The sequence below is a fragment of the Aedes aegypti genome, chromosome 3 (assembly GCF_002204515.2).
Source record: "Aedes aegypti strain LVP_AGWG chromosome 3, AaegL5.0 Primary Assembly, whole genome shotgun sequence".
In the NCBI taxonomy this organism is placed as follows: domain Eukaryota; kingdom Metazoa; phylum Arthropoda; class Insecta; order Diptera; family Culicidae; genus Aedes; species Aedes aegypti.
The window spans coordinates 209,147,418-209,175,295 of NC_035109.1; the positions used below are offsets into that span (position 1 = coordinate 209,147,418).

Below are 27,878 nucleotides of genomic sequence, written 5' to 3' on the forward strand. Positions count from 1 at the left end.
TCCATTACTTTCGAAAAGAATCTATCGTTTTGTTAGTTATATATCCTAGAGTTTCAGTGGTTGTACAGAAAAATGCAATGTCCTGAAAGAAACAGAAATTCTGCATGCCAGAAAGCCTCCCATTGCACACGGTGTCAATTGTCCAACGTTTTCCCACTATGCATTTGGTCTAATTTATAACGCTATGGATCAAATTTTCGCACGCTAAATTTTATTACAAACATGCTTTACCGTTGGTGTTACTCATGATTGTCGTTTTTTTTTTCTTCCCGCAATTTTCGGCTTCCGTACGTGCTCTGATACTGATTTTGCCAAACTGCAATGTGACCACTAACCAACCAATCATCTGACAATACGATACCACCAACAATGCCGCATAGGTAATGTGCTGTTGGTTATGATAGCATGCTTCACAATTTTCGCCAAAAACGGGTGTAGCAGATCAGCACAGGTCGGACCACTGATGACACGCAAGCGAGCTCTTTCTCCGGGGTCGAAACTGGTTTCATCAAACACACTGCAAAAGATGCCCGCCAGAGAGGAGTTACCTCTACATGGCGCTGCCATTACCGGAGAAAGTGGCATCCGTTACCTGGACGTGCCGGATAAGTCGTTCTCCGACAAGAAGCAATACCGGTAAGTAAACACCTATGATCATTTTCGCCTTAACCCTTTCTCTTCCATGGTTAGCTTCAGTGCTTCATTGGATCGATAGGTATCGAGCCAAATGCATATTGTGCAATAGATATTGGAATCTACTAATCAACTATTTCAACAGTAGAGCTACTAATATACAATTTGTAAATGATTTCGTGAAAGGCGTATTTGCCTCCATTTTAGTAATTTTTCGTCTATCAAATATGTGGGAAAGAAAGGGTCAAACTACATTTCATATTGATTGTATTGCTTAGCCAGCTATTGAATGTACGATATTTTTCAGTTCGTAATACCATATGATTTTGTGACGTCACAAAGAGATAAACCGATAATGATGAAAGGTGTTAATTTTTGCTAGGTAGAGGTAGACTACAACTGCCGAAAATCCAGAATGGTATGCTAATTACCTTCATCAGTGAAACACCAAAACAGAATGAAAAAAATCGCGATTTGCACACACATTTGCTTGTAAGAATTAACGACGCTGTAAATCGGAGGGCCTTTCCTAGCCATGTGATACCATTCACGGCAATGGCGGATAGTATTTCCGGTACGGTTCAAAATCTCTTCAGATGTGAAATTTCCATGACTTTCATGTGCATAATGTATCATAATATCAAAATAAAGTTTTTAAATAATTTTTAAGGAAACTAGGAGCGAACCAACTAGAAGAAGTTGGCCTTATTCTAGTAGGGATGTAACGGCGTGAAAAAATAAAAGGAGAAATCGATGTATGTGCTCAAACTATTAGCGACTTGTTATTTTAATTGGAAAATTTTTCAGACCGTAAAATTATATATCCATTAAGTTATAACGACTCAACATGTTATTTTCAAATCATTACTGTTGAAGACATAACGTTCAAGTCTGTAAAGTATTAAAATCAGAGGGTGCAACTTTTTTTTAGAAAGAAAGATTGACACACCTTCACTGACCTATAAACACCAGGTCAGGCTCTCCATTGAGGTGCATAAAACACATATTTTACCCATGCTTGGCATCGGACTCTTTTCTCCCGCGGGAGTACATCAAAGGTCAATCCAGGGTCCGATGTTATGAAATCTGATGGATGATGACGTACTGAGGCTCCCCCCTCCGACGGGTTTTAAGATTGTTTGGTTCGCCGACTGTTATATCATCGGAGAAGCCAACACTCTTCACACCCGTTGGAAGGGGCAGCCTAAGTACGTCATCGTACATCGCATTCCATTACATCGGGCCTAGGATTGATCCTTGAGGTACTCCCGCGGTATTTCGAACGCTTTTCTGCCTTTCCTCTGTGTCATACAGTAGAATCCTACATTCCTACCATCAAAATAGCTTTCTAGAAGCTTACACAACAGCACCGGTACCTTGAGGCGATGAAGTGCGTGGGCTATCGCTTCCCAGCTTGCGTTGTTGAACGCATTCTTCGCATTCAGAGTGACAACCGCGCAGTAACGGATGCCGCTACTTTTATGCTCGATTGCCACCTCAGCTGTCTGAACGACCGACTGGATAGCGTCAAGAGTAGATTTAACTTTCCTGAACCCATACTGGTTGGTGGACAGACCGTCCGCACCTTCCATATACGGTATTAGCCTATAGGCGTATAGACCTATCTATTAGATATGTCTATAAGTATATCGTGTGGCAGGTGGAACTTTTCCTACATGTTTCAAACATTTTCTTAGATAGTAGCATTAAACATTCAAACGAATGATTTTTATCCAAAATAAAAATCAATCTTATATTACGTTATTGCTGAAAAGAGAGAGAGAAAATAACAAATTTTGCTGAACATTTTTTTTTTAATTTTTGTTTTTGAAATACGAATTCAAAAATAAAGGGAAGATAGAAATAAAATTTAAAATCCAACGATTAGTTTTCTATTCTTATTGAACTTTATTTGCTATTTCTACCAAATTCAGTAGTGGCGGAAAACAATTCCATCCCATTAGGTGGATTTTCGCCATGCATAACAATAATAACAGAACATATTCAAAAATTCGTCAATCATTGAAAGTTCACTAGCATTTCGATTGATAACTTATAAATGAAATATTTCGAACATGTTTTATAGCTCTTTACCCTTTTTTGTGAGAAATTTTCAGTTAAAATTAAATGCGATGTGACATATTATAAAATGTAGGATTTCTTCCTAAAACGTTACGTATTTTATGGTTGATCCCTTCTGTACGTCAAATATGTACCCAAAATAAAATATCTATGATTTATCAATCCTATTATTGCAACGGTTGACTTACTGATGTTGTTTTACGTACGAAACTGGATGTGTCCCACTTGCCTCGTTTAGCGAGGCAAGTGCGCCTAATGGCTCATTATACATCTTTCTTCTAAGTTTTTCACAATTACGAAATTATTCGATCAAATTTATGCACACACCAGTAAATATGTTGCCAAAATGTGACCGTGTAGTTGGATTTGCAAAATATAGACATTTGAAAATTATTCTGAACAATTTTTTTGAACTATCATTTTTTATGTCCCACTTGCCCCGGGGTACCTTACTTCCATTTTGGGTCCGTCCGTTAAGTGTTCGTTGTCTGCTCTGTCGACACATATTAGGCACTTAGCGATTTGCTTACAATCGCTTGCCCTATGGCCTGCGGTGGCGCATTTTCAGCACAGCTTACTTCTGTTGGGACCAAACCGACTAGTCTACCTTAAGTATGCCCAAGTTCTTCGCCTTCGGTGGATGGCCTTACTGCAGGGTGTCCATCCATCCGGGAAATCCGGGAAACCCGGGAAAAACCCGGGAATTACAAATGACCGGGAAAAATACGGGAAATACCCGGGAATTTGGAGAACACCCCGGGAAAATATGTAATTCAAACATAAAACTACCGGTTTGTTTAAATTTTAAGTCGTATGTTATTAGTACTTCACATTATGAATAATTTTTGGTAAGTAGGATCCTTGAAACATTCCCTTTGGCGGATTTCTAGGGTTGTTGATGATACTGATTCTTGATGAAGCCTTGTCAGGATTACTAATTTGACTAGTCTTTGATCTATTACAATGTTATTATGAGGCCTCCGACGAGATTTTGTGTAGATTTCTGCAGATTGACAGCGAATCCTTTCAATCATCCAAAACGAATTTCGTAACTAGATCTTTGATGGATAAAACAATAACGAGGGCCTCTAGGTATTCTTGACCAGATTTTTGTAATGTTTTTGACAAGATTCTTGATATCTTTTGAAGATTACTTGGAAATTTCAATCTTGGATTTATGTCAAAAGTTTCAGCCAGTTTCATAGGAGAACAATAACATGTATTTGGAAATACCGTCTCTGTAATTTTTTTTGAATTCAACATGAGTTTCATCAGATCAACTTTTTCTCCATGAACAAGCCATGTCTAATGCATAATTCCTAAGGCATTCTTAGAAGGAAATGGGTTGGCTATTTGTTTATATAATTCCAAAATTTCTCTGAACTTCCTATGAATTGGGTCCTAAACTGTTTAATGAATTCTTGTTCTTATTTAATAATACGAAAGAGCATGTTCTTGCGACTATTTTAGCAATTTTTCAAGCTCAAATAACGGCTATAACATATTTAAACTTTAATTTTAAAAATAATTCCAAATGTGAACCTTGACACTTTTGATCATGTTTGACGATCACTTTGTCGAAAAAACGCCACAGGGCTTTAAGTTTAAACCTGAGAGTTTTAACACTAGGGTCGTTCCTATCTGACATTTCGGAAGGGACACGGTAAACAAAATATACCAAAAATTTGAGTTTAAACCAAGGGGTCTGACAAAATCTCAAAAACCGTAAAAAATGTTTTTTGGACTTACACCAACGAAAACCATTTAAATATTTAGTAAACATGTGTTTCTGGTCTAAGTCTTAGCGTACTAAAATTGGGACAGGGCTTTAAGACCCTATTCGAGGGGATCACGATCTTTTAGATATTTCAACAAATATATTATATCTTTTGATCTAAAACTCTTTAAAAATTTTAACCAAAAATACAGAGCTATTACAAAAACTTCAAAATGTTATCCGCGAATACCGCGACTTCTGAAATTCGATCTGCGACTGGAAGTAGAAGCACCAATCCGCGCCAAAAAAATATTCCAATTGTCATCGAAATCTTCATGTCACAATACCCAAACGATTTTTCGTAAAAAATAGTTTGACATTGTTGTGTAAACTTAATTGTTTTAACAAATTTCTGTGTTCTTTGATGCACTTTTCTTAGTACCGTAATCCAGGGGCAAATTAATCACTATAACTTTCTGTTATATTATCCTTAGGAACTGAGATATTGTCAACTTAATTTCGGCAAAACCAGTACTGCGTTGATCTCCATCAGTGCATGTAACTATTTTATTAGGGAACAATAATGTATCATAAACCTAGCTTGAAAATAAAAAATTGAAAATGGTCCACTGGGGCGAAATTGATTTTCATATAATAAAGTAAAAATAAGAATAATAAATTTCTCCATCTACTAAATGTGGGTCCTCTAATACAGAAAATGACGTAAAAAAATCTTACAGCTTTTGCATTTGACCATTTTATTGTGAAGTTTAACTTTGGAAACTCGAATAGTATACCTTGATGTAGTTTATTTACCTTGTAATAGGCACGTTTTTCGAAAATAAACGGTTCGAAAAACTACGCTAGTTATGCAGTATGATTTTAGAATCGATTTCAATAGTTCAACAAAATTCATATACTCAAATTTTGCATACAAACTTAGCACCAGCGGATTGTTTAGTACTGACATTTCCAACAGTATTGCTTACACCTTAAAAAAAACTGTTGATATTTCTGTGCAAAACTATCCTTATAAAACTAAAATTGTTTGAAATCTTGGCACGTATGAAGTATCCTTAAAAGATATTGCTTTTCGATACCGACCAAATTCGCCAAATGACCCGGGTTTCGGTAACATTTCATCAGTCCGATAGTAATTGACCAATATACAGTACATTGCATTATACATTTAAAGCTCTTTCGAAGTTTTATAAAAGATACGTGAATATTTTGACTCGCAGATCCTTTCCTTATCCCACTAACCCAATATCCTTTCCACGGAAACTGTGGATATGCAGAGGTATACTCGGTCTCTAGTAACAATCGTTGTCTAACATTCTTTCCCTTCCCCGATAACGGTAAGGACGTGGCCGCCACCGTTATCGGCTTTTGAACTATAAGCTTTCGGATTGTGCATTTTCAGAATGGTAGCAAATTGTTTAACTGACATTTTTTCCGATATTATACCTAAATACACAATGAATCCTAACCATCTTATCAAGTGCCTGCAGATTTTATATTCTTTAATGCTTTTTGTTGTCGAATTACAGATGAAATGTTATTGCTTTGTATATTTTCCTACACCACATTTTTTACTTTCAAGAATCCGTCATCGTAATTATTGCCATCATCTATACTTCACAAACAGTTTTTCAGTTTAAAACTGAAACTTATACGATGAAATTGTGTTCACTGTATTTCAGTTGAAGAATTGAATATAGTGAATGCATTTTCTTTCAAGTAAACTTTCTTGATTTTGAACGAAAAAAAAAACGCTATTTTCTGCAAAACTGGGCCCTAGTGACTAAACTATAAATTGCACTTTACAGCACTCAATGAGATGACGAGAGTTTACATTTTTAAATACAAATTTCCCAATAATGAACTGCACAACTTGTGTCAAAACCATTTATTGGCGATTTTTGTGGTATGATTTAGGAAATCCGCGATTTTCGCGACAGAATTGTAGTCATTTGTGATGTTTGCGCCTGGCCTGGCAAAATTCGCGACTGTTGTAACAGCCCTGATATCGAGTCGCAGGATCTTTTTGTAATCTGTTTTTTAAGTTCTTGGACATCCGGGAAAAATCCGGGAATTTGAAAACTGATTTTGAATGGACACCCTGCTTACTGGCTACGCCGACAGTCAGGGCTCTTACATCAACCTCGTCTCCAAGTACTACTTGTGCCAGTTGCTTATGGACTGCACCTTTTTGCTTGGCGTCCTTCTTTAAGACTAGGTTCGTTTGACCAATCATAGTCCGCCTTATACTGCGTACATCTGCGCCCAATGACGATAACTTTTTCGTGCTTCGCATCGCCTTCAGAACCTCGGCGTATTTCGCCTGCTCCGTTTTGATAATGAGGGCCTCGCCTAAGTTCACAGTCCTCGGTTTTTGATTCTCTTTGGCCGCCTTTTGCACTTTTCTCTTTTGCTTTTGCTTTCCAACTGGTATCCACGGGTTGTTATTGCTTTGCTCTCGTGGTTCCTGTGGAAGCTCTACTTGGTTCGGGCCATCCCGTGGCTCTTTTTTTCTTGTCTTTCTTGGTCTTAGACGTGGTATTGGCCTCTCCACTGTTGCCTGTCCTCCTGATCGCGGTTCGTGCCACTTTTCCGCTCTAGAGAACAGCCGCGTAGGTCACCGTTCCCTTAGCAACCATGCGTCTTTTCGTCACGTATTCATCCTCGGAAGGCCGTTTCTTTCACATCGCGAATCGAATTATATCATCTGATATATTCGCGTTGCCTGTGAAGGAAAACACTTTAGTCGGGCATGAAAGCAGCCGGCTCCGTGTTTCGTACTATGTTGAATCTCGGACAGTCGAAGACAACATGTTCTTGCGTTTCCTCAATCTCCAGGGGCCTTCCTAAGCCGAGTGGTTAGAGTCCACGGCTACAAAGCAGAGCCGTGTTGAAGGTGTCTGGGTTCGATTCCCGGTTGGTCCAGGATCTTTTCGTAATGTAAATTTCCTTGACTTAACTGGGCATAGAGTATCATCGTACCTGCCACACGATATACAAATGCGAAAATGGCAACTTTTGGCAAAGAAAACTCTCGGGTAATAACTGTGGAAGTGCTCATAAGAACACTGAGAAGCAGGCTCTGTCCCAGTGAGGACGTAATGCCAAGAAGAAGAAGAAGACACTCAGGACAAAATGGTGAAAGCGCGTGGCCGAATCAATACAGATACTGTTTGAAGCATCCTTGACCTGAGAGGAACTCTGTCAGGTGAAAGTGCTCCGTGCTCCTTGTTCACCCAGGCCTATAGATTCATAGATTCGGGATGAGCCTGTCGGTCCACATACCTTCCTCCGAGGCATTCCATTGCTGTCACTTAGCCATCGAACGAATTCTTGCCAACTTCATCGCCTGTCTGGTTTCTCTTCGTTGATAGCCCTAGACGATTTAGTCCTATACACGCTTACCACTCGCATGTTTTCGCCGCATTTGTCCAGAATGTTTCGATGAATGCCATCGGACCTATTCACGTTGGCTACGAAGAAAAACGCTTCATTCTAGCTCGACTTAGTCTCTTCTTCTGGCTTCTGCCACAACATGTTGTGCCTTTTATTCTCTGGTAGTCTGCGTTGTAGTTGAGACCACGGTGTACTAAAATTAAGAAGGTGATATACTCCGAAAACTGACAGCTACTTGACGACGTCATTCCTATCCACCTCGAACAAATTTGCGAAAAAATGATCTAGTGGCCTGGAAGGTATATGGTACGATAGGAGTGACGTCACATGTTTACAGTGAAACTTGATATTTACATCAGTAAAGAGCCTGCCTTGTTAATTTTTATGCCGTGGTTGAGACTGATTATCACAATTTCAGCAGATTGGTTTTCAATTTCTTGGTAGTATTGCTTTTGCTCTTAGCAAACTCGATTATAACTTTAAATTGCTCAGCAGCCATTTTTGGGGAATGCCATCCCAAGCGATCGGCACTAGAACTACCAGTGCATGCCATCACCAGTGTCACACTTAAGTTGGTGCCTGTCCCATTTTTTCTTGGCGGACAACTCGTACGGTTACTGATGAGTCCCAAACCTGTGTATTCTGCTAAGAGGCATTCAAATAAATTAGAGAGGATAGGTGTATTGACAAAACATAGTTCTTCCATTGAATTTCTTTAATTTCCTAATTAAATCTGTGGAATTCCAAATCTAAACTAGTACGATAAATTGGATTTTTAGGATTATTCAATCGTTTATTTTTCATTCCAACATTTAGGTCACTTGTTCTACCGAACGGACTGCATGCGTTACTGATATCCGATCCCACAGAACGCACACAAGTAGCACGCAACACAACGGTTGCTGAAGAGGAGGATCACAGCGAGGATGGCGCTAGTGTTACATCGGCAACCGAAGAGCCGAGCGACAGTGAAGACGAAGATGACGGAAGTGAAGCAGAAGACGATGGTGCAGGAGAAAAGCTAGCAGCCGCAGCATTGAGCATTGGCGTTGGGTCGTTTAGTGATCCACGGCCTGTGCAAGGGCTAGCCCATTTTCTCGAACATATGATCTTTATGGGAAGCAAAAAATATCCTACGGAGAATGAATACGATGCATACATAAGCGTAAGTACTACAGAACACTTTTTTATTATTATCGTCTTTTTTATACTGGCTTTGCGCCGTTGGCGAGTTCGCCACTTCAAGTTAGAACACATTTAATTTTAATTAAATACTCGATTTTGTGTCATTGGTACAGAAATGTGGCGGATTTGATAATGCCGTAACCGATCTGGAAGAAACGACTTTCTATTTTGAAATTGACGAGGAATATTTGGACGGTGCCCTAGACAGATTCTCGAGCCTTTTCGCTTCACCTCTCATGTTGCGGGATTCAATCTGTCGTGAACGAGATGCCGTTGAGTCTGAGTTCCAAACCAACATCAACAGCTTCTCGTCAATGCGCGAACAGTTGATGGGATCGTTAGGTCGAGAAGAGCACCCGAGTAGTTTGTTCTCCTGGGGAAATTTGCGCACCTTGAAGGACAATGTTACGGATGACGAATTGCATAAGATTTTACATCAGTTCCAGAAGAGACATTATTCGGCACATCGCATGCATTTCGCCGTTCAGGCCCGAATGAGTTTGGATGAGCTAGAACAACTAACGGTCAAATATCTCTCGAGTATTCCGAGCAATAACCTGCCTGCTGATGATTTCTCCGCCTTCAATGAGTTGAATGCATTTAAGCCAGATTTTTTCAACAAAGTGTACTACGTAAAACCCAAATCCAATATCTGCAGGTTAGATGTCACATGGTGTCTGCCACCTAGTATTGAGGTGAGTTTCAGAAGCGTAATCGATCGTTGGGCATGTTTGAGATAAATGTACAATTAATTTACAGGATTACAAAGTGAAACCGGTAGATTATCTGTCGTACCTTCTAGGATATGAAGGAAAACACAGCTTAACAAGCTATCTTAGGAACAGGTATGAGATGGTTATTTATTTCGACTTCCCTTACTCAACAAATGCTCTCATTTCAGAACACTTGCACTTGATGTACAAACAGGAGCCAGCTATGGCTTTGAAAAGAATTCTCTTTTTACTCTTTTCGCTGTATCTGTGACAATGACCGATAAAGGTTTGGAAAACGTAGAAGAAATTTTAAAAGCCATCTACTCGTATATGCGACTGCTGAAAGAAACGGGTCCTGTGGAATGGTTGTTCGATGAACTGAAGGAGATAGAAGACACGTCCTTCCGCTATCGCAAGGAGAAGGAGGCCAGTGATAATGTGGAAGAACTTGTAGTGAACATGCGGTATTACCCATCCAAGGACATCATCACCGGCTCGGAACTCTATTATCACTATGATGCAAACGAAATTCGTAAAGTTATCGACAACCTGAACAAGCCTAATTTCAACATAATGATATCGTCCTCGAAACCATACAATGGCATCGTTTATGACAGGAAAGAGAAATGGTTCGGCACGGAGTATGCTGAAAGAGGTACGTAGTAAATAGTAATGAACGATTTGGCAACTCTCTACAACTTGATAAGGAAGGGACTATCGAGTTAGGGAGATATTGAGTAACCGTTTTGATTCATATTACGGAAACTTAAGGCTTCAGTGAAGTATAACTCTATTTTTTCCTTTTTTATTGAGGGATTTTCTGCCGTTGGCAGGTTCAGCCACAGTCCGATATACAGGACGAGTCAGAAGGACTAGTCTGAAAAAATAGTGTTTTGGATTAACTCTAGGATCCTAACAGAGTTATTACTTAGCAGAGTGCAACATCGTTAAAAAGGCAATAGCCACACGTTAAAATTCACATCACAACAACTGGCAGGTACATTCCGACTCATGGCTACACGGGTGGCGAGTGCCTACCGCTCTATATCGTCAGAGGCAGTGTGCATTATCGCCGGATTGACCCCCATCTGCATCACTCTAAATGTGAGAGTGGAATTAGCATGCTACCAGCAAGGATTTAAGGAATGTGAGGGATATCATTAGATTGGATACTATGGCCAAGTGACCGCAGAAGTGGAATAACTCGGAGAATGGAATTTGAACCCACAGGCTCATTCCTAACGTGTCGGTATGGACGACTAGTAAAAATGGAGAAGTTAACTACTTCCAGAACCAGTTATTGTCAGGCCATGGATGCTTCCGAAAATATCTGCACAGATTCAGACATGCAGAATCTTCACATGGTCCGACCATCATGTGCAGCACGTTATTTTCGACTGCCCTCGATTCAGGGATATAGCAAGCGAGATGATGTCAGAAATCGCGAGCGTCCTAAATCCGGACAACATCGTGCAGAACATGTGCCAGTATGAAAGCACTTGAAATGTGGTAAACAGAGATATAACGTATCGGCAACAAGTCGTCGGGCCACCTGCAAACCGGAAGTCATCCTTCAACCGGAGTTGCAGAACCGACCCTGGTACTTGGCCGAGTTGAGTCCACCGCCGGGACTCAGCCTACTCTGCTGAGCTGAGTAATTCGCAAAACAGCCCCGGCAATGAGTGTCCAGTAGAAGTTCAACAGGGCTCAGACGAGAGGCCAGCCCAAGACATGTATTCGGCGTTGCACAGAAAGCTGTGCAAAGCCCTGGCGAGATTTTCAACAGCCAATTGGGCAACACGAGTAGTTGCAGAGACTCCTTAAAAATGTCATAGTGAGCAGCGTTTTTGACGACATTAAGCTCCAACAGCGAACTAGCGAACTATAACAGCTACATGCTGAGACTGACGAAGTGCATGAGCACAGCCCTCCTCCGATGAAGTTGCGTGATGTAGTTCTGGGGGATATCGCGGCATAAAGACTGTTCATTTAAGAAAGTGGACACGTGTTTTTTACAGTAAACTGTTTATTTTCGAACAAATTCATGAGTTTACCTAAAATACATGGTAATCAACGTAATTTCGATCAAATTCACATAAATTTGAACATTTATTGAGCATTGCTGGAGAATGCTTACTTTTCTTTTACTCCCATAAAATTCTGCACAACTTTTTTCGGAACTTTTCGAACTGCTTTTTGAACTGCTGACCACATTTTCTTGAAAAAATCGATGGAGCTTGCTTCTCTTCCATCCTTCTTAAGATGCCGTTTGATTATTGCCCAATATGTTTCAATGAGGCGTAGTTCTGATCAATTTGATGGATTCGATCATTTTTCTACAAATTCGACTTATTCCTTCTTGAGCATCTCCAAAGTAGCTGAAGCATAGCGAGCCGATGCTAGGTCTGGCTAAAACAATGGAGGCATGTTATGCTTTCAGTAGATGGGCAGAAGCCATTTTTTAATGCATTCAGTTCTGTAATTTTCGCCGTTGATTGAACCCGTCGTGAAATATGTAGTACTTTCATACCGCAGGAGCAAATTGCTTGCCATACCAAATCATTTTACCCAAATTTTTCTGTTGGAATGTATCGTACGTCGTCAGGAATATCTGTTTTGGCCACAGCGTTGAAAAAATTCAATTTGGACACTTCGCGATTTAAGCCAAATCTCGGAACGGCAGTTTTTCTGTACACCATTTGTGCAGAAAAAAATTGGGGTCGTCATGTCAATTCGACCCATCGTTTATAATTTATATTTTTTTTATGTCAACTTTTGTCTGCTGTCAAAATAAACACTTGAAATCACACTGAAACAAAATTTTATTTGTTTTTATGGAATTTTTACACCAAAATGCTAATATTTAGGTGTCCACCTTCTTAAATGAACAGTCCTTAGGAGCAGTAGGGAAAGTTTTTTAGTGGTTAAAAACACCTAACGTGAGTCCCACACCTTGCCAACACACAACAGACCAGGCATTTGAAGCTTTTGTGTACCTGCTTTACTCAGGCATCTTTGACGAAAAATATTAAGGATCAAGTCGACATTGGATCATCTCGAAAAGCGTCTCGGATGCTGCCTGAAATCCCGTACATCTGCCATGAATTTTCACAAAGCGAGCATACACAGATTACATGTTTAACTGTGGTGTTAGTATCGCAGACCTCGCCGATTCGCTGAAAGGTGTCCCTCCAAGATCGTGGGAGACCCTCGCATGGCTGGTTCTAAACCGGGTAATGACTTTCTGGTCCTTCATTGACTTATTCATTTTCCGCAAGTAGACTCATACAAAGGATATAAAATAACTCATTCGGTATAATGTTGATCCCACAACATGAATAATTTAAAACAAATAAATAAATGTCTTTTCTTGATTCCTTTTCCGGACGCTTTCACACTTTTGCTTCATATATCGGACTTGGATGCTGTGAATGCTAATGAGATGTGGGAGAGGCTCAAGGGCTATCATAAGCGAGGATCGTTGTCGAACATGATCCATGTTCTACGCCGACTGTGTTCAATGCGACTAGATGAAAACGGAAGCATGTCCGATCATTTAGTGGAAGCTGCGGAGTTGGTCCACCGCTTGCAACGGATGGGAGAGTCGTTAAAGGAGCATTTGGTTGTAGCGATTCTTTTGTCGAGTTTGCCGGAATCCTACAATCCGCTTGTTATCGCCCTTGAGAGTCGTCCAGAAGAGGATCTCAAATTAGATTGTGTAAAGGGGAAGCTTCTGGATGAGTGGCGGAGAAGGTGTGTAGATCGAAGACAAGAAAAGAGTGAAGAGCAAGTAATGAAGACGTCAGTGTTGCTAGAAAATCGGAGAACTTCCCGAAAATGCTACTATTGTGAGAAAAAAGGTCATATTCAGTGGTACTGTCCTGGCTACCTGAATGAAAGAACAAAAGTGAAAAGACAGCAGGATCAAGAGAAGTCGATGACGGTTCAGCATCCGGATGCAGGCAGTGGGAGTGATAGAGGAGTGTGTTTTACGATAACGACTGAGGCTGTCGACGAAAAGTGGATTATCGATACAGTTAGTTCAAACCACATGACCGGTTCTACGGCGAGCTTGGGTTGGTGGAATCCTTGTGCTGAAGAAGTGTCCTTGGCAGATGGAAGAACAGTAACGGCAAAAGGAAGCGGTCAAGGGAAAATCTTTGGTCGCGGATTAGGAGGCGAATCCGTTGATATAAAAGTGAGAGAGTTGTTGTTTGTACCTGGACTGTCAGCAAATATGCTATCAGTGAGCCGGATCACTGATGAAGGTTATTATGTTAAGTTTGGTCCGAAAGATTGCCGTATTATGGATGCTGAAACTGTGATAGCTGTTGGTGTTAAGACGGATGGTGTGTACTACCTTGTGCAGTAGATTTTAATCCAGGATGAGTCAGGTGAAGATCAGTGGGCTGCACTAAGAAGGAGTGTTGGAGTAGAGTAGTGGCAGCCCCCTGGCAAGATGAGCAATCATTGAGATGTGTCAGTATCTTGGATGATGATGACAGTTAACGATGACATTGTGTCTGACTATGCATGTGTATGTAGAAGACTGACGTATCATAATTGTAAATGTGTGAAATTAATGTTTATTATTATTGGAGTACGTACTAGGGTGCCGGTACCAATGGTTGTAATGTACCAGTATATTGGACTATGGAAAAAACGTACATTTTCGATAAAAACGACATGTGCTATTTTTGGTGGATAGATCGCCTCTAGTTTAGTCGGTTTGCCAAATTTCAGCTTTTTATTTTATCAAAAAGTCATATAAATAATTAAGTTTACGCCAAAAATTTGCTCCCTTGCACCAATAGTTGCCGTCGTGTTCCAGTAGTGGATCAACGGATGGAAGCAGTTTTTAAAATGGATGTATAAAAATGAAGAAAAGTTCCAGAGATGATCTTAACCTTCCAGTCGTCGCGCGGTTTGCCACCGTCAGAACCTCCACGCTGCTGTTGTGAACGAAAAGCGAGGTTTTTTCAACAATGTTGTACAAAATACAACAGCGCGACGACTGAAGTGTTAATGCATCATTTCTCGCGGAACATTACTAAAGGACCTATCTAACATTGAGAGGCTCTCTTTGTTTACATTCTCTTTCATTAATAACTGAGTCACATTAACCTCTTCTGTTGCGTTTTTTGTATGAAACGCTAGTCAAGGAAATTGACTTTCGATCTATAGTGAAAAACTTTCCAAAATCTTTAGTATTCCACTGTTATAATCGAAAGAGAACGAGAGAGGAGAGAATCTCTCATTTGTACATAGGTCCTTTAGTAATGTTCCGCGAGATTTGAAAGATATTAGTTTCTGTTCCGAGGGAAAAATGTTAAACCTATGCAAAAAATTACCCTTTTTTATAATTGCTTGTATTATTCCCGAACGTCTACTACTGGAGCACTAGTGCAACTACTGGAACACGTGTACCAATAGTGGCTCAAGCTATTTTATGTTAAAAAAGTAGTTTTATCACTCTTTTTATATAGGCCCATATAGTAGAGGATGAAATCTTTCTGTTGACGCCGAAAGATCTCAGTTAAGGCTTTTCGTTATTTTGTTATGATTTTATATAGCTTAGGTAGTCTACTAATGGCACCGGCACCCTAGTCTGTAAGAAAGTAAAGTTGTTTTTTTTGAAAACTTACATCCCGTGTAAATCTTTCTTTGCTTTATCACGCGAACCCCGAGACGGATATTATCCGGTCGAACAGTAATGTAACCGTGTCCGCTGCGCCTGGGTTTCCATCAATTTCATACGGTATTGGCCAGCTAGAGGCATCAAGCGATTTCGCAGGAACGTCGCTTGTGATTTGGGGAGCAATCAAGACATCCAACTCCGTGGCGAAACTTCCATCACAAGACTTCACAGTTGTGCGAATCCTGTGCCGTAGACGCGTATTGCTGCCATTTAAACCGCTAACCACGGCATAAAAATTAACAAGGCAGGCTCTTTACTGATGTAAATATCAAGTTTCACTGTAAACATGTGACGTCACTCCTATCGTACCATATACCTTCCAGGCCACTAGATCATTTTTTTCGCAAATTTGTTCGAGGTGGATAGGAATGACGTCGTCAAGTAGCTGTCAGTTTTCGGAGTATATCACCTTCTTAATTTTAGTACACCGTGCCGCTAACCAAGTAGTCGACGGATTCCTTTCGCTGTGATAGCAAATTCGCGAATCTTTCCGTGACGAAGTGCGTCTGCGAGGCCGTGTCCAACAATATTCGACAGAGGTAGAGGGCACTGCTTATTCCATGAACCATTACGATAGCGATTGAAAGTAGAATCTGCTTGGACGAAGAAGCGATACTGGAACACAAAGTTGTGGCTGAATCCGAAGAGGCGACTTCGGGACTAGAACTTGGTTTCATCGGTTGCGTTTCGTTGCTCGGTTTCACCGCTGTTTATGCACTATTGTTTTTTTTTTCTGTTCATTTGTAGCCACCAGCGTGTGGCTTTTATTCACTGATTTCATCTTCACACTTTCCATCGGTGGTTTAGTGTTGACGTCAATCTTCTCCATGATTCGGCATTGCTCTTGCAGGAAGTCGATCGTCGCGTCGTACGTCGGGTACACGCCCTTCTTCTGTCGTCCTTCCCAAGCTACTCTGGTGCTCTTGTCCAACTTCGATGAGATTTGGTGAAGTAGCATTTGCTCTCCCAAGCCGGTAACCGACAGTGCCAGATTCTTGAGGGCATCTACATTTTTTGTGCAGGTATCGATCAACTTTCGCATGTCCTTAGAACTGTCCTTAATCAGAAGGCCGGCTCCAAAGGCACGTTCCACACCAGTTGGGAGATTTGTGCCATCAGAACTGTCCTTAATGACTTTCGGAAGATTCGTCAATGCTTCAATGTGTTTATCCATGATAAGACGTGTATCTTCATATCGATTCGTGAGAATCGTCCATGCGGCATCTTAATCATTATTATTCACTATATCTTGGTCGATGATGCTGCTTGCTGCACCCACGAGAGAGTTTTGCAGATGAAACAATTTAATCGCAGGTTCCTCTTGTTGGTAACGATTCATTATCGTGGTGAACATTGACTTGAACGAGAACCATTTCTCATAGGACCCGCCAAAGTCGGGAGTGGTGCTTGTAAGGGAGGCAAGTAGCTGTGGACAAGCGTAACGATCGTTGCGTTTTCCTGGAGCGGTGATTGTACAACAATTGGCTTTGTCGCTCTTTCCAACATCATGTTGAGACGTATCTTCAAATCGTTAGCATTAGCATTAGCATTAAGCATTTCGCACAAATTCGTAGGTGGTACAGTCCTAGACCATTGTATGAGGTTTGCCTCCTTCCCGTCCGTTACCAAAGTCAGAGATTTGGGACTAACCTCTAACTCCTAGACAAGATTGACGCATCCTCCAATAATCGAGAGCTGTCCTGGCCACGTCCTTGCGAAATCTGGGGAATGGGAAAGGATAATTGATTGAACACCTACTTAAGAAAGATGCAGAGAACTCTACGACCTCTCATAGGTGTTACGGGATGTTGTGGAATGTTGATGGAAAGGGTAGTGCCATAGGATACGTTCGGTAGACGTTCTGGCCGACAAATGGTTGATATTTACGCATTGTGATTATGCGCTGCTAATCAGAACAAACACACCAAATTCCTTTTTCGAAAATCCTCTGCAATCTGTCACTCCTCTAATAAAGAACGATAGCGCGAGCCGTTAACTAGCACTGCCCATCGAAATGCTCGCACTGCAGTTCTTAATCCATCCCGATCCGAGCATCCACGAACCACATTCAATTTTTGAATCAACACGCATGGGAGATAAAAAAACGGGTCGTGAAAAACATGTTTCCACAGAACATTCGCACGTGGCGTAGCACCATCCGCCGAATCTGATTTTCACCAGCGGAACTTAAAAAGAAAAAAAGAAACGCGGACGAGGTAAACGTGACACAAAATTCAAAACGCAGCCGCCCGCGCGCATGGCTTGCTGTGATCCTCCAACCTTGGCATTTTTCCATTTTCTTTGAGACGTATCTTCAAATCGTTGTGCAAATATTCGAAATCCACGTATTTCGCTTCATGCTCAGATCTTCGTTCATCAGAGAGGGACAACGCATAGATCTTGTTCTGTAAGTCATTAAATTCGCTGTAGCATGTGTCAACCGTATTCAAATGACAACGAAGGAAATGCACATTCTCAATGTTTTGATTCGGACGATGATATCTTGTATTGCATTTTTCACTCGGGATAGCTTCCCCTGCACTGCCTCACGCTGATGAATGTACACTTTCAGTTGCTCTTCCATTATTCGCGTCTCTTCTTTCTTCCTCTGTTGGAGCTTTTGTTCCTCCACGGACGATTTCTTCGGTGTGTGGATCATTCCACACAATGAGCGAGCGGGTCTGGAATCAAAATGGCCACTCGTTACATTCGGTCGATCAGCGACGGACGAATGTTCGCGAACTTCTCCAAGGAAATTCTTCTCTTCGAACGAACGTAGGAAGCACAAGATGGCTGCCACCATGTCGTTACATTCGGCCGAACCGCGACGGACGAATGCTCGTATTTTTCAGCAAAATTCAATGCTTTCACAAAGAAAACTTTTCATAGCTTCACGACACTGTTATTTCCCGGAAAAATCCATCACGAGTGATGGTATAGTACTGTTTTATTGAACAACGAGTCAAAAGTGGAATAAAAATAAGAACAAAAACAATCGTTGCAAATATCAAGTGAAAGAAAATAGGGGTGTTCAAAATTCAACCAATAGTATTAGTAAAACATGCCGTTCAACGTCTCAATACTCATGGAATGAACAAGTCAATAAACGAAGAATAAATTCGGTACCAACTGATGAAGCCATTCCATAGGACCTGAAACTTGCTACACTATGGCCTTGTTTTGGACATTTTCGTTTTATGATCAAAACATGGCCACTCCAGAGCATCAGGCATATGATCCGCCAAACCTCGTTGAGATACTTACTTTACTTGATACTTGATGGGCTACAATTCGCTACGATGAATCTGCGCCGAATGAACGAATCTTCTCCACTGGGCTCGGTCCTGGGCCAATCGCTTCCAGTCGCCCTGCACATCAAGTGCCCTTAAGTCCTCCTCAACCGCAAAAAGCCATCGTGTGCGCGGCCTACCACGAAGTCGGCGGCCTCGTCCGGGTTCTCTGTTGAATATTATTTTTGCTTGTCGTTCTTCCGGCATACGGACAACGTAACCAGCCCAACGCAGACTGCCGTGTTATATGCGCTCGACAATATCCACCTCTCTATACACTTGGTACCACTCGTGATTCATGCGACGCCGCCAGATGCCGTTTTCTAGTTTATCGCCGAGTATTGTTCGCAGCACGTTCAAACACCCCGAAAGCTCTCCGGTCGACTTCCTTCAATGTCCATGATTCATGACCATATAGGACAACCGGAAGGATCAGTTATATAACGCGAGTTTTGTTTTCGTTTGCAGGCTACGGGACTTCAGCTGGTTACGGAGTCCGTAGAAAGCCCAACTCGCAGCTGCAATACGTCTTTTCACCTCGCGGGTAACATCATTATCACATGTCACTAGTGTTCCAAGATACACAAATTCTTCCACCACTTCAAACTTTTCACCACCTAGCACCATTTCGCTACCAATAACACGTCCGGACCCACGTTGACCACCAGCTATCATGTACTTCGTTTTTGTGGTGTTGATCGTAAGCCCGATCCTCGCTGTCTCCCTTTTGAAAGGCACGAGCGCCTCTTCCACTGCCCGACGGTCAATCCCGATGATGTCGGTATCAAGTCGATAAACAGCAAGATAGAAAGAGCGTCACCCTGTTTCAATCCATCTAAGGTTACGAATGATGACGAAATCTCATCCACCACCCGCACACTTGATTTCGATCCATCAAGCGTTGCATGAATCAGTCTAATCAGCTTCGCCGGAAAGCCATGTTCGGACATAATTTGCCACAACTCGTTTCTCTTCACTGAATCGTACGCTGCTTTGAAATATACAAAGGGAGGGTGAGTCTGCAAGTTGTACTCCCGGAATTTATCTAGGATTTGACGCAGAGTAAATATTTGATCCGTCGTTGATCGGCCCTCGCGAAAACCAGCTTGGACAAAGAACTCCTCATACGGTATCAATCTGTTTAACAGAATTCCAGACATGATTTTGTACGCCGAATTAAGGAGTGTTATCCCTCGGTAATTGGCGCACTCCAGTCGATGCCCTTTCTTGTACAAAGGGGAAATGAGACCTTCCAACCAACTGGTAGGCATTTGCGCTTCCTCCCATATCCTCGAAATGATACGGTGAAGGAGTTCGTGCAGCTGGTCACTTCCGTGTTTGAGAAGTTCGGCCGGGAGCTCGTTGAGAACATTTCCGTTTTATGAACAAAACATGCCATTTGGCGTAGGGGAAGACGGGGTAAGAGCGCCCGCCGGGGTAAGACGGACCACCTCCAGTTTGGCATGAAAACGGCGGTTTTCTTAAAAGTTCATCAAGCACCTTGCATAAACACAAGATTTTTGTCATTCCGAGGCTTTTAGGGTGATATTTTAATGAAATTTTCCATAACAAATATGGGAAACAAAGTTTCCGCTCGTCGATATTGAATTTGATCTTAATTTGACAGATACTCCTTTAAGGATTTCGGAAGGGATTTTTTGTAAAAACATTATAAATTACCCGTCCATGCTTGAACAGCAATGTGAAATATGCATTAGTGAAGTGAAAAATTAATTGTAAATATTTTAGCTTTGAAATAAGGCTATAGTTCTGAAAATTTCGCTAGTGGGGTAAAACCGACCACTGTTAGTGGGATAAGAGTGCCACCCCTAATTTATACCAGTTAAAATGCCTGTACCATTTTTAAAGTTGTAACTAAGTTGTACATTACTATTCAAGTAAAATGAAATCAATTTTGATAAAAATACAAGCCAAATTCGCATATTTTTCCACAATAAGGGTGTCTTAAGGGGATGATAAGTAGGTATCTAAATATTTTTGAATTAATAAACCCTAAAAATGATTCAATATTTACGTTAATCAATGTAGAATTCATAAAACATTATTCTTTTTAAAATCACAGGGAACTGATATGTTTTATCGTAAAATTGTGTACGAAAATCGTGGTGGTCGCTTTTACCCCGTGGGTGGGCGGTTTTACCCCGTAGCTAAAAATAATCGTTATAAGACATCACTTTTTCAAGCTTCAAGAAATAGATATTTTTTTGCAAATACAACCCCTGTGATATTTTTTGATCATACCCAAGGCCTTAAAAAAACGACATGCTGCGCAGAAAAATGATTTTTTGTTTCTTGATTTTGACATATGAATTAAATTGCTTAGGCGGGCGGTCTTACCCCGTCTTCCCCTATCAATCTTTATAAATTCGAAGGAACATGTCAAAAAATGAAACATAAAGTCGGTACCAGCTGATGTGGCCACTCCAAAGCACCAGGCAGAGGTCAATTAAATAATAAGTTATGTGAGATATGAAGAAAAAAAATGCGAATTTTCTGGATGTAGGGTAAAAGCACCGGTTTTGGTCAGCCTAAGAGAAAATGTCAATAAAAATTAAATAGGAAGCCGTATTTACACTACAAATATGTCAAATGTAAGTTTTCAATCCATATTATGTGTGTAAAATATCAAAGTTAAGTTGAGCTAGAACCATTTTTTCGCTTTGAAAATCCCGTTGGTCAATATAGGCCAATGGAACCAGTTTCGGCCAGAGATTTAACTTCGGTTCCTAAATTGGCCAATCGCATTGATTTCTCATGAGAGTGGCGAAATTAGGAGTGCTCTGGCCAAATTAGGTGTATGGGAGTTAAAATTATAAGGAAAATCAATTGTTTTTCTTATGTTTCGAATCAATATGGACGAGTAATGAAGGTAGCTGTATCATATGAATGTGATCTACTGAACACAAAAGGTTTCATGTTGATTGGCTTTGTGAAACGGTGTATAATCCACTATGGCTACAACTGGCGTATGGCCAAAACCAGTGCTTCTACCCTACAAAAGTTATTCAAATGTTATTAAAGACACGCTCTATTTTAAGTGCCGTTTGCTTTACAAAACCAGATTGTAGTTCAATGACAAATATTATTTTCTTATACAATACATCTAATTGAAAATCATCTGTTGTCCACAATTTACAACAATGTTGAAATGTCGAATAGTCATGGTTTGATAAAAAGGGTGAATATTTTTTAAACAGTGATGTATAGCCACCTAAGTCGATTCTATAACATTCCCCAGAAAACCATTCCCCCGAAACCCATTCCCCAGAATTCCATTCCCCAGAATCTCATTCCCCAGAATGTACCATTCCCCAGAATTTCACTCCCCAGAATGAACCATTCCCCAGAAAACCAATCCCCAGAATAGACCATTCCCCAGAAAATTATATACCTACTTGAAAGTTTTGAAATAATCTATTTAAAAAACTTGAAAATTAAACTCCATACAAAGTTGTTTACAAGTACCTACATGAGAAGATTAGCATTGGTGCTGCTAATTATGAACACTTTACGCATAATTCAAATTTCATTTGCAAATGAACTATCACAGTAGTTTCACTTTTATTGGCACTTATAAAAACTGATAGATCAGTCTATGGGGAAACACAATATCGAATATTTATTTAAAAGAATATACAACTCATCACTACTCTGCACAAAATAGAGCTACACCCTTCTTTCGGTATAGTAGATTCCAAATGTATAATTTCACATGTATGTCCAATTTTTATCAAATGTAGTGATGTATGCAGCTTTTCATCAATGTTTTAAGAAGGTGCATCATCTCTTACTTTTTAGGGCTACACCGATTAGAATAAAAACGTTCGTAGTATCATATTATACGTTTCCGATATAATGATTACGTAAACTCGGCAGAATAAAAACTTACTATTCTGCACATTAAAATGTTTAATTTTGCACAAAATAGTGATACACCCTTCTTTCAGTCTTATCCTGTTGACGATATAGACAAAATTTTCCGTAAGGATACCAAATGGCAAGAAGGCATTTGGCATGATTGATTAAATGATCAAGGACCATTTGGTATAATGGTCATTTGGCCAATGACCATTTGGCATGACATGAAGAACATCCTTTTTGAAAAGAAGGAGCATAAGTATGGCTGGATGGCAAATGGCTTTATACCAAATTATTTTATGCCAAGTGACCTTTTGCTATATGGGCTCTCCATCGATATATTTTGCCTATATCATTAATGAGATAATACTGAAAGAAGGGTGCATCACTATATATGCAAAAATAAACATATAGTATGTATATTTTATGGGAATGTATTAAAAAAAGGGTGTACTATAATAATATGCAAAATACTCATGAATAGGGGGATTAGGGGCATATTGGACACATTAGGTAAATGCTTATTTTACATAGAATGGAAATATGTTTCTTTGCTTTAAAATAAATCCACCGCTTCCTCTGCTTTGCTTATAAACTAATTTGAATCTGAGAAAAAAATATAGTAGAATTTCAGAGGACAAATGAAGCAAAGCGTTAACTTTTATACCGTCAAAACGTTCATATACAATACAGATTTCGTACAGTTTATAAAGTTTTGCTGAAATATGCATATTCCCAGAGAGTAAGGGGGTGTCCATTTCGCCCCGTGTGTTCATTATGTCCCTAACCCTCCTACCTACATATTTGTTTTGTCATATCAGACCTTAGCCTGTCACATAAGTGACTCTCCTTCCTCTTTTCTGGCGTTACGTCCCTACTGGGACAGAGCCTGCTTCTCAGCTTAGTGTTCTTATGAGCACTTCCACAGTTATTAACTGAGAGCTTACTATGCCAATGACCATTTTTGCATGCGTATATCGTGTGGCAGGTACGAAGATACTCTATGCCCTGGGAAGTCGAGAAAATTTCCAACCCGAAAAGATCCTCGACCGGTGGGATTCGAACTCACGACCCTCATCTTGGTCTTGCTGAATAGCTGCGCGTTTACCGCTACGGCAATCTGCGCCCCCACATAAGGTGACTCACGCAAAGCAATAATTAAAAAAAAAATGGATATTCATATAGCTTTCTGGGGAATGGTGCATTCTGGGGAATGGAATTCTGGGGAATGTTACATTCTGGGGAACGATTTTCTGGGGAATGGTTCATTCTGGGGAACGGAATTCTGGGGAATGGTTTTCGGGGGAAAGGTTTTCTGGGGAATGTTATAGAATCACCTAAGTCATTAACACAATTGGTCACCACTAGCATTACTTGCGTAGTTAGGTTTGCAAATTTGTAGATAATATTTGAATTTCAAATTATTGTAGTCAGTTTTTGTAGTTTTGCTTCAATGCTTTGAAATCTATTGCATATTCTTCGCTGTAGATCAGTGATGTGTGCGTGAGGATTGCAGTTATTTAATCAAATGTAAAATTTTGTCCCGCTTTGAAGCAAAATACATCCGGTTACTTTAATTCTGTGTTATCTATTTAGCAGTTATGAATGAATAAATACTTATATTTTTTGGGTTTAATCATTCCAATGTTCGGCTCCGGATCACTTTCGATCTCACGGCCACGGTGTTTTGCTATAACAAGCTTTCTAATGAAATCGTATTCACAGATTAGGATTAATATACATACCTATATTGAACATTTTCAGATATGCCACTAGAATGGAAGAACCTGTGGAGCAGCGCTTCGTCCATCCCGGAGTTGAAACTGCAGGAGCGGAACCAGTACATCAGCTCAGACTTTACTATTTTTGCCAAACAGCAGGATGCTCCTTTGATTCCAGTGTTCCCGGAGAAAATAATGGACCGTAAGAATTGTGAACTATGGTACCGACAGGACGGCAAATTTAATTTACCCACGTCGCTAATGTACTTCTACTTTATTTCTCCGCTACCAATGCATGATCCGGAATGGTACGTAAGAGTATAACGCTACTTAAAACAAAATCAAATAAAAGACATTTGATTTAAATTCAATTACACATTTACAGTGCCACTCTAACGAGTTTATACACTGCAATGCTGAAATTCCAAATTGCTGAAGACCTTTATCCAGCAACGGTGGCCGGTTTGAACTATGAGATCTATGCTTCTGAAAAAGGCATCATCTTGAAGGTAGTGTTCAGTATAACTTACAACATATAGTTATGATTTTGAACTAATTCGAAATTGTCGCATTGCAGGTCGATGGCTACAATCAGAAATTGCCAATAATCGTCGATGAAATAACAAGAGCTATGCGAGATTTTAACAAAAACATAAATGCAGATGTATTCGATGTCATCAAAAAGAAGCTGGCCAAGGCATATTACAACGAAATCATAAAAGCTAGCAAGCTGAGCAGGTAATTGATTAAAACCATATTCGCGAAGTATAGTAAGCTTAGAAGTGTTTTTTTTTTTCAACAGGGATTTTCGATTGAAGGTGGTGCAGGAAAATTTCTGGACCACTTTGGAACGATTCAATGCATTGAAGAATTTGACAATTGATGCGCTCAGTGATTTCTCCGTGAGATACTTTCATCAAGTTAAAATCCAATCGCTGATACAGGGAAACACTCGCAAGCAAGACGCTCTAGATGTTATGTCGAAGATGTTGACAAATCTTGCTCCTGGCGAAATACTTAATGTAAGTATATGTATAGCTGCTTTGAGATGGCCCATTTAACTAAATTTTAAACTAAGAGCTTTCTTTTTCAATTTACCATTTTTATATTATATCGGGTGGCTATTACGAAATATCAGGGAATCTCAGTTCTGTAAAAAAGTGGATACCCTGCTAGGAGAAATAAAATTTCTTCAAGTCACTATGCTCAAAAATGTAATTGAGACAGTTTTCTTCATTCAAACTTCAAGCTAGAGTTTTAGAGTTGATGGATTGCGCTCAAACTTTTACAGTAGCTTCTGGGGGTTTAAATGAAAAAATGGGTGTGTAACTATAGTTTTTTTGTGATTTGATTTTTATTGGTCACTTCATTCTGCAATGCAGAATCTGCATGTATTATTTAGAACTTGCTTCATTTTCTGTATTATTCATTTCAGAAATCACTAACCGAATCAAGAGCTCGAGAAATACCTCTGGGCAATAACTACTTAACGGTAAAGTCCTTCCGCGAGAATGATGTCAATACGGTAACGACAACTTTCTACCAGGCTGGGCCTGTGACGCCGTCAATCAACGCTCAACTGGAGCTGATGGTAATGCTAATCGAGGAACCGCTCTTTGACATACTCCGTACTAAGGAACAACTGGGATATGATGTGTCTGTAACCATTCGTGACAACTTTGGCATTCTGGGATATTCGGTCACGATCCATTCTCAAGAGGACAAATTTACGTACCAGCATATAGACGACAGGATCGAAGATTTCAACGGTAGATTCGTTCAAATCCTAAACGACATGCCGGAAGAAGACTTCCAGCTGGTAAAGAGCTCACTCCTGAAGCGCAAGCAAATAATCGATACCGATTTGAAGAGCGAAATGAATCGTAACTGGGCCGAGATTACAACCGAGGAGTACATTTTCAATCGAAACAAGCTGGAAATGGAACATATTGAGCGGTTGGACAAGCAGAACATCATAGACTTCTACAATCAGTTGGTGTTTGACAATCAGCACCGACGGAAGTTCTCCGTTCAGGTTATTGGTTGTAGCGAAAAGTCGATTCTCTGCAACGGTGAGGTGTCCGAGAAGGATGAAGAAACTGAGATCGAGGATTTGGACAAGGAATTCACTATACACTATCTAACGACAGACAAAGTGGGCCGAAACTACGTGACGGACATCGAACGATTCGGGAAGGCATTAAATGTGTACCCTGTCACAAAAATTCAATTTTCGTGAATTTTTACCAATGATTACTGTTCCTTTGCTTTACAAGTTGATTGGTGTTGAATGTCTGAATAAAATTGTATGCATTTTACACGTTAGTGAAGTGGTTATCATTTTTATTGTTCTATTTGTCCCATTTTACTTGTTCAGCGTGGCACTCTGCTGCATTTCTTTGTGTTTCCTTACGAACGACGTGAAGTTAGCTTCTTCGGCCTCATCGTCACCTGTAGAAAAGAAATAAAACAATTATTTTAAATTTGGAAATAGATAGAATAAAAGGCATGAAAGAAGCAAGATGATTCAGGGGCAAGATAGTGCCATGTTGAGCAGAAATTTAAATATTTTGACAAACGTGTATCTATCACTGAACCAAGTAATCATATTTATCTGAAAACACATATAGTTTTTTTCCATGTAGTTTTTCACATAAGGTTCATCGGGTTACAACATGAACGTTTGCGTTTTCATTTTGATTGCATTCATCAGATAAAACACATACATTTTATTGTAAAGATATATATGAGTTATTGGATCTTTTCAATGAATTCCATGCAACATCAAGATGAAAATGACTGGTTTTGTTCGTGATTCTTATATGATCGTTTAATACATTTTCAACGGAATTATCTTATAGTTTAGGGATTATTCTACTAAAAAAGCCCAAACACATAATTTGCATACTAAATTATTTATTCAATTATTATCTAAAATTATTTTATACATGTATTGATTTTGAAATATGCGATTCAAAGTCTGTTTTCTTGCCATAATCCATCGTCTGCGGCTTGCGGAAGTCTTTGGTATTCTAAGGATTTTCTTTATCTTTCTGTTGATTTCAAATAGAAATGGCGAATTTATATTTGATTATTTTGTATATAAACATTGAAATTACCTATCGTTGTTGTTCAATCTGTCAATGGCTGTGGAGAAATACACCGAAAACTGAACTCTCAACCGACTAAAATGCAATCAATCAACTAAATATGCCATCTTGAAAACCTAATAATTTTTACATCTGCTAATCACATGACCATTATCGGATAACCTACATGGCTTTTGTTAATATACAATTTACAGTATTAATCCATAACTATGATGAGGTGTTATAATAAGCTTTATTACTTTTTCAATGAATTGCAATGGATACACATAACATTGATATGATTACCATTATCCTAGATGTACACTCCCGTGCAAAAGTTTGGGTTCAACCCCTAAAAAACATACAAAAGTGTCCTGTCCATATCTCTGTAATTACACGTCCAATTAAAACACTCTAAGCCGCATTCGAAAGGCAAAGAGTTATACTTATTTCG

General features: G+C 39.8%; 2 protein-coding genes across 3 annotated transcripts in view; one reads left to right on the forward strand and one right to left on the reverse strand.

Moving 5' to 3' along the window:
* LOC5572851 (nardilysin) overlaps positions 1–26,660 on the forward strand; it is a 62,782-nt gene extending 36,122 nt beyond the window's left edge. The window contains exons 2-11 of one of the 2 annotated variants that reach the window (XM_021852283.1): positions 381–636; positions 8,666–9,014; positions 9,148–9,729; positions 9,794–9,879; positions 9,936–10,402; positions 24,379–24,643; positions 24,721–24,844; positions 24,913–25,073; positions 25,138–25,357; positions 25,771–26,655. In XM_021852283.1, the coding sequence (XP_021707975.1) occupies positions 398–636; positions 8,666–9,014; positions 9,148–9,729; positions 9,794–9,879; positions 9,936–10,402; positions 24,379–24,643; positions 24,721–24,844; positions 24,913–25,073; positions 25,138–25,357; positions 25,771–26,574 (3,297 nt within the window). In that variant the 5' untranslated portion in view covers positions 381–397 and the 3' untranslated portion in view covers positions 26,575–26,655. Of the gene's footprint in view, positions 1–380; positions 637–8,665; positions 9,015–9,147; positions 9,730–9,793; positions 9,880–9,935; positions 10,403–24,378; positions 24,644–24,720; positions 24,845–24,912; positions 25,074–25,137; positions 25,358–25,770 lie in introns of both variants that reach the window. The other variant, XM_001660562.2, reaches the window with a different exon arrangement.
* LOC5572854 (GPN-loop GTPase 1) overlaps positions 26,649–27,878 on the reverse strand; it is a 28,581-nt gene continuing 27,351 nt past the window's right edge. Inside the window, exon 3 of the mRNA XM_001660563.2 lies at positions 26,649–26,786. Coding sequence (XP_001660613.1) covers positions 26,701–26,786 — 86 coding nt within the window. The 3' untranslated portion in view covers positions 26,649–26,700. The remainder of the gene's footprint in view (positions 26,787–27,878) is intronic.